At 36.7% G+C, this 12,695-nt stretch overlaps 1 protein-coding gene across 1 annotated transcript in view; it reads right to left on the bottom strand.

Annotated features, from left to right (window-relative positions):
* The window catches only part of ADGRB3 (adhesion G protein-coupled receptor B3), an 802,351-nt gene that overhangs the window by 338,031 nt on the left and 451,625 nt on the right, over window positions 1-12,695 (bottom strand). Inside the window, exon 16 of the mRNA XM_079939099.1 lies at window positions 9,236-9,338. Within this exon, the coding sequence (XP_079795225.1) occupies window positions 9,236-9,338 (103 nt within the window). The remainder of the gene's footprint in view (window positions 1-9,235; window positions 9,339-12,695) is intronic.

The following is a 12,695-nucleotide window of genomic DNA, read 5'->3' as shown; positions in this document are numbered from 1 at the left end:
ACCGGCTAGAGAAGATTAATTTATAGAGCTGTCAATATAATTGACACTTAAAATATTAAAACTGAATGTATTTGAAAAGTTTTGGAAAGAATATGTTGTTCTTGAAAAACATATTTTTGGCCAAAGAACTGTCTCTTGACTCCACTGAAAACAGTATAGTTGAACTTGAGTTAAACATTTGTACTCACCCACTTTTAAGCGTTTAAAAATGTACCGTGACCCAAGTTTTCTAATTACCATAGATGTTCTACACAGCACTTTTAGTGCTTTAACAGTCTTTGATATTTTCTTTTACTTCTCTTCTCTGTCTCATCAAGCAAACCATTACTGATCATCCTTGACTGGTGATGGGGTTACATTCTGATAAACCCATTGCAAGTTGAAAATATCATACGTTGACAATGCACTTCATACACCTAACCTACAGAACATAGTCGCTTAGCCTAGCCTACCTTAAATGTGCTCGGAACACTTACATCGCCTACATCTGGGCAAAGTCATCTAACACAAGGCCTTTTTTAATAAAAAGCATTGAATATATCATGTAATTTATTGAATACTGTACTGGAAGTGAAAAGCAGAATGGTTGTATGGTTACAGAATGGTCATAAGTATATCAATTGTGCACCCTTGTGGTTGTGTGGCTGACTTGGAGCTGTGGACCACTGCCCAGCATCATATGAGAGTACCCTACTGCATATCTCTAGCCCGGAAAAAGATCAAAATTCAAAATTCTAAGTATGGTTTCCACTGAATGCGTATCACATTCCCGCCATCATAAAGTCAAAAAATCGTAAATTGGTGACTGTCTGTGTATCTATTTAACAATACAATACATCACTGGCTTTGTCCATGTATTTTTATAGGTGGTTCTCTCTTTTCCTCTGATCTTCATAACTTTTCTATTTTCTTGTTTGCAGAATAGGGAATTTAGACATCTTTTCTAGCCCTAGCCCTTAACGATTCTAGAATGACATTTATAAATGAATTCCTTTTCTTTTACAAAACTCTCTTCCAAGTCTTTTTTTTCCCCTATGGAATATTTTCAAAACATCTCACTATGGTATAGAGAGAAGAAGTCAGAAGAGTGAGCCAGGAAGATGATCAAAACAAGCTCATCCATTCATGCAAAAGTCACTTAGCAAACACCTGTAACATTCCAGACACCTTGGAGGCACTGGGGCTACAGCATTGAACAAAACAAAATCCTTGCCTCATACACTTAGCTATAGTGAAGGGGGCAGGGAGAGAGACAAAAAACATAAAGAAGTAAATATATATGCTAGGTGGTAATATGTGTTATGATGAAAAGTAAAATACATGAGTAGGAAAGACTGCGAAGTTGAATGGATTGCAATTTTGTATATTGAAAAGGCTTCACCAATAAGATGATACCTGAACAAATGCCTGAAGGAAGTCATTTACAGAAAAGATAAAAGTCACAATAAACATGAATGCTGAACCAAGTTACTTTAATTTTTCCTTGGTGCTTTTAAGTTCTGAATAAATTCAATTCACATGCTATCTTAATCACACTCTTGCTATCTTCATTATTTTCAAGGCATTTTCTCTGGACCTACTCTTGAATCACCTGGGATGTTGAAGAAAAATGTAGGTTCCTTGGCTCCAGGAATTTTGAGATTGGGGCTTAACTTAGGAACATACATTCTAACGACTCCCTCCACTCCTTATAATTTTTAATCGATATCATATTTGTAGAAGCATGGACACACAACAGAAATAACATGGTTACTTCACTCTGCTTTTCTTTACATTTTCGAATGCTTAGTCCTCATATGCCACAGTAAATTCCTAATCTGGAAACCTCTTAACTTTCTTGTACCTTTCATAGTCCTCTTGAAACAGAAAATATCCTCTTGTCTGTAGAGGTAAAGCAAGCTCATAGACAAAGCTTCTAAGGACTTGGAGAAGGCCAGTGACCTCCTTGTCACTCTTTCAACATTTCCAGTGCTCTGAGCAAGATGTTCCAGGGCGAGTCCTTGTGTCACATCTTCCAGTGAATTGCACATTGAGTTCTTGTACGTGGACAGGAGAAAGACTGTTCAACTGAGACTCCAAAGCCTCTCTTCATTTCCAAAACTTTAGATATAAAGGCATTACATTAATAATATCTGGATTTTGCTAAGCTTACCCTTTTTCTATCCCCACTGTTAATTGTATTTCTTATATAACTGCACAGACAGATTTTGGGAATTCCTAAGAACATTTCCAAAATACCTGACCTGACCCACAAAAGACTAATTTATATCCTGCCTATAATTCTACTACTTGAGAAAAGTCACGTTTTAAAATGTTCAGGAATGCATTCTAAGGGAAGTAAGATTCTCGTAGATGTAAATTTTTCCACAGTCAAATCTCTGACAGGTCACGAAAGCTGATCAGTGTGAAAGGGAGCCCTTTCTGGATTATGTCTTCTAACATATAAACATCTTCATAATCCCTGAAAACGTAATACACCATCCAAGGGGATGATGCAGTTGAAAAGGTATCATATCACATGCAACTCTACAACAGGAAGACAGTCTGTTGAATGTTCTCCATACCTCTTCTCAAGGTTTTGAGAGTATTTTAGCATTTCTAAGTGATACTTAAAAAGAGTTAAATCTGGGTTTAACTCTCATTTTTTGACGGGGTAGCTGACATATACCCGAAGTCCAAAGAGCCTCATTGAGAATGCAATACTTTTCTTACTTAAAAGGAAATGGAGATATGGAATTTTTCAATTTATTTGCATGAGTTCTACAGAAAGCACCTCATTGAGAACCAGTTAAATCAAGAAGATGGAAAAGGAATAGTTGTCTTTAGCTAAAGCAGAAGAGCATAGAGGCCACTGAAGTGAGGAAGGCAGAGTATGGTTCTATCAAGACAAGTCACGTCTTCCAGGACCTGGCAGCCATTCAGTTAGAACACAAGGGGAGGGCACGTGTGTAATCCAGCTTCTGCTATCTGGTTACTCAGGACCCCAACTTAACCAGATGACACTATTTTTGTGTCTCTAATTTCTTAGATATATCACTAGTCACTGAATGTACATTATTGCCTGACAAATACTTTCTATTTGACATGTGGGAAGTAGTAAAAGTAGAACCACTATCAGAAATTACTTATATGTGCATCCTTCAAAGAAAATCACTGCCTCCACATATGTGTCTTAGAGTGTCTTCCCCATATGTGACTGCATCATTTCCAACAATGGCTATACAAGTCTGGGTGCACTTCTCAAAAAACAAATGGTTTATCTGTGGGTAAAACTCTCCAAGGTTGAAGTGGCAAATAACTTTAATAAATAAACACTCAAATAACTAGATTCCATATAGATATATCATACAGCTTGTCTTTTCCTTTTATATCCAAGAGGTTGTAACAATGTGCCCTAGTAGTGCTTTTATGGGGTTGTAGCAGAGACAAGGGCTGGCCAGGCTGTTTTGCACAGTTCCAATCTATCGGCTGCCAGCAGAGAAGTTTTGCTAAATTGCTTCAAGAGCACAACACATCTACAAATATCAGAGTTGCTCCTGGCATCCTCCAGTTTTCCCTAATATCCCACCACCACCTTACAATGGCCATTCTCATTGTCTGGTGATTCCTTTAATCAAATTCCTAAAATGTTAGCATGATAATCAGCATGGAAAAATGTAATCTCTAGTTGCTAACTGACTTTCATTGAGTAATATATTATCATTATTGTAGTTTATCTGATTCAAAATGTCACTGTTACTGTATGCATATATATTATTTTCATAATCAAAAAAATAATTTTGCAATGCTCCAATACAGGGTTATTAGTTTTCTATTGCTGCTGTAACAAATTACCACATACTTAGCAGCATAGAACAACACAGATTTATTATATCACGGTTTCTGTGTGTCATGAGTCTGGTGAGCTTAGCTGGGTTTCTGCTCAAGAAATTCACAAGACTGGTATCAGAATGTTAGCAGGAATGCAGTCCTTTCTGGATATGGGGATGAATCCACATCTAGGCTCGTTCGGGTCTCAGAAAGATTCAGTTCCTTATAGTTGTAGGACTGAGGTCCACATTTCCTTCCTGGTTGATAACCAGGGGTTATTTTCAGCTTTTAGAGGCTGCCCATATTCCTTGGCTTGTGGTCCTCATCCTTCATCCTCAAAGTCAGCAATGGCAGGGTGAGTCCTTCTTACCTTGCATCTCTCTGACCATAGCCGGGAAAGGCTTTCCAATTTTAATGGATCATGTGATTAAACTGGATCTACTCACATAATCCAGGATAAATGCCCCATCTCAAGGTTCTTACCCTTAATCCCATCTGCAAAGTCCCTTCTGACATGTAATATAATATATTCACAAGTTATGGGGGTTAGGATATGGGCATCTTTGGGGGGCCACATCCTCTTTACCATACAGGGGGTGACAACTCATGCAGTCCAGGGGCCAAATCTGGCTTGCTACCTACTTTGTAAATGATATTTTGTTGTAACAGAGCCACATCCATTTTCATACATTGTCTCTGGTTGCTGTCACACTACAACAGCATAGCTGAGTAGATGAGACAAAGACCATTATAGCTCATATGTCTAACCTGACTCAACTGAAAATGTTTGCTGACCCCTGCTCCAACAATAGCATAATTAGCCTAAAATCTTTTTGAAGAATATCAATGTTGTATTATGAATAAGAATAAACTGAATGTGAAATGTAAGTGGGAAGAATGCTTACTCAAGTTTAGGAATTTAGGATAAAACCAAAAAAAAAAAAAAACTGTAGCTAGAGAATAATTTCTATCTCAATTGCAGCCATTGGCAGCACCATCAATCTACCTGTCTACTTAGCATTTCAAGACTCTCCCATAAAAACTACCAAGGGGGTTTTAAGCAGGCAAAACATCAGAAATCTTTTCCAAATGGACGCAAGCTAGGGTAGAAAAGTAAATTTAAAAGTAAAGGGATATGGGCTTCCCTGGTGGCGCAGTGGTTGAGAGTCTGCCTGCCGATGCAGGGACGTGGGTTCGTGCCCCGGTCCGAGAGGGTCCCGCATGCCACGGAGCAGCTGGGTCTGTGAGCCATGGCCGCTGAGCCTGCGCCTCCGGAGCCTGTGCTCCACAACGGGAGAGGCCACAATAGTGAGAGGCCCGCGTACCGCAAAAAAAAAAAAAAAAAAAAAAAAGTAAAGGGATAAAAACGCCCCTTTGTAGAAATCATAGATGTATAGAATGAACTTCTTTAAGCTTTGCCAAGTGAGTTTTAATTTGCTGGGTTGTTATCAGCCTTTGCTATTCATGAAAATCACTGATGAATGTTGGAATTTCTTTTCATTGTTTTTCATGTTAATGGTAAAAAGCATATTCATCACAGTTTTCCATTGTGTTTTCCACTATGATTTACAAAGGCCATGATTAATTTTAGTTTATACACATAAAACAAACTCCTTAATTTGTTAGATAGATCCTGTTAATATGCCAGCAAATACAGCAAATAAAACCGCAAGCCCCAATTCCCATGAGATCTTTTGTGAATATGACCAACTTGAGAACTACAAAAAAACCCAGTGGATTTTCCTCAGTCCTGAAAGAGAGCAGGTTGGTCCTACCTAGACCATGAGAGTTGTTGCTTAGAGGAAGAAATAAAAGGAAAGGCGAAAATAGACTGCAGAGGCTGCAGGCCAGGGTAGTCCAATGTGTCCTTCCACCAGAAATGGAACTACATTTAAGACTTTTTATTTGAAAAAAGTGAACTTTCAGGCTTGCGAAGTTGATAGAGCACGACATAACTAAAATGCATTTATTTTCTTATTCTTCTAACTCATCTTTTAACGATAAGGATGTTATATATCTTGGAAATTCACAGCAGGCTCAGATCTGTCAGGACCAAGGCATCCTAATGGTGGGTGTGAGCATGTGTGCATGCGTGTTTGCTTACGTGTGCACATATAGGTGCTTATGCTGCACTTATTTAGGTCCCAATAATGACTTTCAATAAATGTAACAATATTGATAAGTATAAATGTCACACTGAAGAAACCTTAAGTAATATGAAAAACAAAATTCTTTTTCTCAGAAAAGCAAATTTGGGATTTCCTATAATCAAGCATTTGCTATGCCCAAGCACTAAGGACCACAAACTCAGACTCTACAGATTATAACAATAAAGCCATGAGCCTAGAAAACTGAACTAAGAATACTATCTTACTCTTTAATGACTTAGGAACTGGTTAAAACTGCAAATGGCTTTGCTGAATACAATTTGAAATTTCAAGTTTTCATGTTCCATTACCTATTCCTACCAGTTCCCAAGGGCCTTATTACACTTAACATACTTTAAATGTTATTTATTTAAAAGCTTTTTTAAAAAGAACATGTTTTGTTTAAATAATGTTAACAGGCTTTTCCCTAGACTCATTATAACTATTAATTTCCTTTCTTCATTTTTTTTGCACATGGTGTATACAACAGATACAATTTGCAAGTCATTATTCTCTGCTGAGCTTAGAAAAGTGCAGCAGATACATTTGCTATAAGAAAATAGGTGAAAGTAGACAGCCTTGATATAAGCAAGATGTCATATCTAAAATAGCTCAACTTTGAAGGCAATACCAATGATAATACATCTGTATCTACATAGTTATAGTGACATTTCAGCTTGTTCTAATCAATTTTAATTTTCATGTTTAAGATACATCTTTTCTTCACATTTTAGTGAAGACTATTATATGTCAGCATAGGCTCTTTTGACTATCTCTTCAATGAAAATAAACTAAAATCAGAGCATACTTTACAAGACACTCAATAAACCAGTCATATATTCCTTCTCTCAGTGTACATTAAAGTCCTTAACAAAATCTAATCTGCATGGTAAGTATAAATATCAATACAACAAGCACTGGAAATTTTAAACAGTAAAACGTGAAGGACTGTAGGTGTGGTAAGACAATGGTGTGGGAGGTATCTATAAAGTGGAGGGAAGGGACTTCCCTGGCTGTCCAGTGGTTAAGACTCTGCCTTCCAATGCAGGGGCTGCGGGTTCTATCCCTAGTCAGGGAGCTAAGATTCTACATGCCTCGCAGCCAAAACACCAAAACATAAAACAGAAGCAATATTGTAACAAATCCAATAAAAACTTTAAAAAGCAAAGTGGAGGAAAGAAATGAGGGATGGAGGAGCCCAGAGAATCTCCACCATGTGCCTGGGAATCAGGGCGGCCTCTGAGGACAGGCACAGGTGGGCGCTGTTCCTGACACAGGACGGACGCGGGTGGCAGCACCTCGAGGCATTTTCTTCTCCAGACTAAACTTTTCTTCTTCTCCCTCAGACCCTTTGTGTAACGGATTTGTCTATATTCTCTTAAATCTAGGCCTTCCAGAGTAGAGTATTATTTTAGGAATCTGGTCAACACACTCACTCAAAGTACTGAAAGAATTAATTCTAAGTGACTTGCGATAATCATCTCACCATTCTTATATTCTGACTTTCATTGCCACTCCAGAGTGTAGCTGGTGCTTCATAAAATGTATTGACCATACACTCTGGTTTCCATATGTAGAAAATAAATTTTTTGTACATGATTTATTTCTTTTGAAATTGGGCTGACAACATATGCCCCCAGAAAAGTTTGACTCAAAGCTTAAATCTGTTCATTTCAAATAGTTCTCTTGAATTGAAATAATGAGATTGTTTTATCAACACTATTTTTAAGGTTACTCTTTCTTCAGCTTATGAAAAAAAATGCCACTTAATTAACATGTTCTTTAAATTCTCAATAGTGATTTTATCTTTATTTAGGAAAGTTTTGTGAATGTTCATTTACAGAATTGTGACATTCTGACATTGCATTGCTTTTCCAGTAAGCAATTCAGGGAATTATTATCTCTTACTGTGTTTCACCAATGCTTATAACTGGATAGACATTACCATGATAAACAATATATACAAACAAATATGTAAATAAATATTTTATAATACATGTTGAAGGTACACAGTTCCTTATTCAAAAATTATGTTAAAAGTATCTCCTAGCTTTCAGTGCAGTGATGAGATTAGGGTCATTAAAGGTATGAGGAGGTAGATATAACAGAAATAAAATACATTGTCAAAGTTAGATAGAACCCGTATGGTCATATTTTGGCAAAACTGGGAAAAGGCCAAATAGTTTAAGTATCAATCATGATGTTTAAAAGTTACTGCTGAGAGATTTGAGATTTTCATTAAACAATCTAGGAAGCTGGAACACCTTTGTAAAAAGTGGTTTATATGGAAGATAATTGTCATTTTTTAATAAAATGAAGCGGAGTTTTTTAAAATCAGCAATTATAAAATACTGGAGATGTACAGGTTTTGTAAACTAAAGGATGTGAGAATCAATTTCATCATGTCATTCACTAACTATATGAACTTGGGAAAATCACAATCATTTTGTGCTTTCCATAATTTTATGCAAAGGTCAAGTTCATAGAAACTTTGCAAGGGATTAAAAAAAAAAGCTATGTATATGCAACATATGAGACAGTTTAACACAGGAATTGTAAAAGCATAATTAAGAAAGTCTTAATAGGAATCACTTTCCTTGCCCCTTAAATCAATGATTTAGGTGTTTAAGGTGGATGCATAAAGGATAAGTAGATATTTTAAATTTCTACATAAGGCCTGAACAAGGTCTAAAGAATTTCAGTTGCAGGTGGATGGATTTAACAGAGGGTTCTTGTCATTCTGGATGGAAGAGCTGGATTTGAATCACTGGAGCACCCAAACAGTTACAAGGAGGCTCCTCTGATCCTGGGTGTAGCACAAGGGTATAGCACTTTAAAAAGCTGCTTCACTGACTCTCCTACCCTGGGGTACCCTGAAGGACATCACTGCCCTTTGCTTTATGCCGGTAGCTTCTGTTGCTGCATGCATCTTAAATCTGTGTGTTTACATGGCAGTCTTCCTCACCATGTGGCAAGACTGGTTCTTTCATCTTGATCTCCCCCACTTCTTAGCTTAGAGCCCAATAAAGATGTGGGCACTGACAAATTATTAACTATTATCCTGGAGAAATTGAAGAGAGTTTTATCATGAACAAAAGCATAGGATAATGTGTCATTTTGTTTTTATATCATACATATCTTCATAACAAATTAATTTGTTTGCAACTCTAAAGAGTTTAGAAAATGTGTTCTGGTCTTATAAGTCAAAAGAAGGAATGTTAACCTTCTTTAAAAGGTAAATTCTACAAGCAACTCAATGCCAAGTGGATGATACTTACATTAGCCAAATGAGCTAGTTCTATCTCCAGGAATGAATCAGTTGTCTTGGGTTCAGGCCTTATGGTGACCACGATGATTTTGGAATTAACGACAGTATAATTTCTGAAACAGAATAATTATGATTAAAATGAGACAGGATTGATGATGAATATTAATTCCTACTGTTCAATACATGTTGTGATGACATTTTTAATAAATGTATCCTAAGCAAAGACATAGAAAGATCGCTCAAATAGATTTAAAACATGATACTGAACTACTATTCATGGAAAGATACAGTTGATTTTTTGTTATAAATATACCCGATCTGGAACTAGAAAACTTTAGGGGGAGAAAGCTATTGCTGACTGTTACCATTTTAAAGGCAGGAAAGATGGAAAAGCAATAGCGCTAACAATTACTTAAATCTGATTCACCTGTGAGACAGGTGGATCATGAATTCAAACCTTCAGGCAATCTTTAAATGAATATAATCCTTTCATCTCAAGGTGGACCTAACCGTTTGGTTTTCCAAGAGACCAAATATTCTTGCAAAGTGCTGTCTTGGTGTTTGTTTTTAGACTATCTCAAAATTCGTTAAGATGAATGATTAGAAAGTGGTGTAGAATGAAAACAAGTAGAATTTAAATATCAATAAACTTTGTTGCTAATTACTGACCATCATTCATTTCAACAATAGAGATATACAGGCCACTTCTTTATCTCAACATGCTAGATGTAAAGAACACATTTGCATTCGGAAATATCTCACCAGTACAGTTCATTCACAAAGAAGTTTTAAATATAATCATATTTACAAGCTACAAAAAAAATTATCCCTAAATATAAACATGTAAAGTGGAACCAGCTCTTTCTTGCATATACAGGTTTTCATCCAACATATATAAAATGCTATACACCTCCTGTAATATAGAGATTTAAAGATTTTATTGTATTTTAGTTATTTGAAGAAATATATATATATATATACATATATATGTATATATATATGTGTATATATATATATATATATTCATCCTTCCTTTTTACTATTCTGGGGAATTTATAACAGGTAACAAGACAAAGTAACTTAATTTTTTTCCTCTTTTTTGTTGTTTAAGGTATTATTTATAGGCAATAAAATTCATCAACTTTAAGTGAACAGTTTAAAGCTTTTGGTAACTGTATGCTACAATGCAAGCACCACCAAATCCAGACAGACAACCCTCCACAGTTTCCTTGAGCCCCTTTGCACTTGATCCCCACATCCCTCCCCATGATTCCAGGAAGCCATGGGCATGTTGTCACTATAATTATATGATTCATTATATAGAATCATACACTACATAGACTTTTGTGTTTGACTTAATTCACGCAGCATAATGTTTTTGAGATTTATCAGTCCTGTTTCTCTTTATAGCTGAGTAGTATTTCATGACATTGAATTTGTGATCTATTCATCAGTTAAGTAAGCAACGTTTAGGTTGCTTCTGAGTTTTAGCTTTTATGATTTTTAGCAGCTATTCATATTTGCCTATCATGAATAATTGGTATACATACATTCTGGATGGACATATATTTTCATGTCTTGAGTAAATAACTATGAGTGGAATTGCTTGCTCATGTGGTAAAAGCATGTTTAATTTTATAAGTTACTGCCATACAGTTTTCTAAAATGGCTGTGTCATCAAAGTCATATAATTCTAATATCATAGAACCTCACATTCTTTGTGAAAATGTTTTCTCTAATGGGCTGATCTTTGCCACAAAATTTCACCAGAAAAAAATGCCAACTATGCCACACTTGGAGAATATATAGTAGCAGAGGAACTATAAACATATTCTGAGTGGGATAATATTTTTTAACCATATATTTAGTAATGTCAAATAACAAATTCTAGAACACTCAGGAAGTTTCATGGTACCCAGCCTAACAGAAAGATAGTAAAAAACAACAAAGTATAAATTTGTTTTCAGTATTCTTTAGGAGGAAGATGGTTGTAAACAGGGAAAGTTGGTTGACTGTTATTTATTTCATTTAATACTAAATGAGTTGGGCTTCCCTGGTGGCGCAGTGGTTAAGAATCTCCCTGCCAGTGCAAGGGAAACAGGTTTGAGCCCTGGTCAGGGAAGATCCCACATTGCTGCAGAGCAACAAACCCATGTGCCACAACTAATGAGCCTGCTCTCTAGATCCCGCAAGCCACAACTACCAGATCCCATGCGCCTAGAGCCCATGCTCCGCAACAAGAGAAGACACCACAGTGAGAAGCGTGTGCACCATAACAAAGAGTAGCCCCTGCTCATTGCAACTAGAGAAAGCTCGCACCCAAAAATGAAGACCCAATGCAGCCAAAATAAATAAATAAAATAAATAAATTTATTAAAGAAAAATACTAAATGAGTCAACTGAAGGTAAGGGGCATTGAGAAGGATATGGAAGTAAGCTCTAAATGCCAAGCTTCCTCTGCAAACTCACTCTTCCCTGTTTCTCTGTGAGCAAAAGTAATCGGGATCATGTGAGAATAGATGGGATTAACTGTGAGGTGATACCAGTTGATTAATTATGTTAACAGATCTGACAGGATTCCCAGAAAATGACAAGATATATATATATATATATCTTGCCATATATATATATATATATATATAAAACCTGGAGTTGGGGACAAAATTAATCTGTCACCACCAAAAAAATTTATGGCTATTTCTCCCAAAGAAGAGTCCTAGGGGGCTTCCCTGGTGGCTCAGTGGTTGAGAGTCCGCCTGCCGATGCAGGGGACACGGGTTTGTGCCCCGGTCCGGGAAGATCCCACATGCCGTGAAGCGGCTGGGCCCGTGAGCCATGGCCACTGAGCCTGTGCCTCAGGAGCCTGTGCTCCGTAATGGGAGAGGCCACAACAGTGAGAGGCCCGCATACCGCAAAAAAAAAAAAAAAAAAAGAAGAGTCCTAGGACACAGATGTAAGTTCCTTTTTCAGAAATGAATACATTTGAGTTCAAGTTTGGTTATCTGAAACAAAAATATTTCCACGTCACACAAACCCAATCTGCCCCCTTATTCTGGTCCTGTTTATAATCCCATTTCCCTGCAATAAATAAAACCAAATGCTAATTTATAAACTGCTAATTTTAACAAATTTTAGTTAAATTTGATCGTATACAGGTATTTTATATTATTTTAGAAGTTGTATACTGATTTACTGGAAAATACAGATGTGGGTATTCCAAACAGGAGTTTATAATGTGTCAAGATATTTATGAAGTTCTTCTTGTGTGTTTGGGCTTGTGGGTATTTTAGCCCTAGGAAACTGGATGGTGGAGATCCAAGCAGCTTAGATAAGCAGGCTTCTGTATAGTATTTACTCTGTGGCAGGTTCACCAGCTACCTAATCAGCCTGGTGGAGAAGGTTCCTAGAAGATGAAATCTGCCTTATGGCTTTTGCTAAATATGCGTGTGGGGAGTGGAGGGAGAGGGCAT

Source organism: Stenella coeruleoalba (genome assembly GCF_951394435.1).
Source record: "Stenella coeruleoalba genome assembly, chromosome: 12".
NCBI lineage: Eukaryota > Metazoa > Chordata > Mammalia > Artiodactyla > Delphinidae > Stenella > Stenella coeruleoalba.
This window is presented reverse-complemented; position numbering and strand designations above follow the sequence as displayed.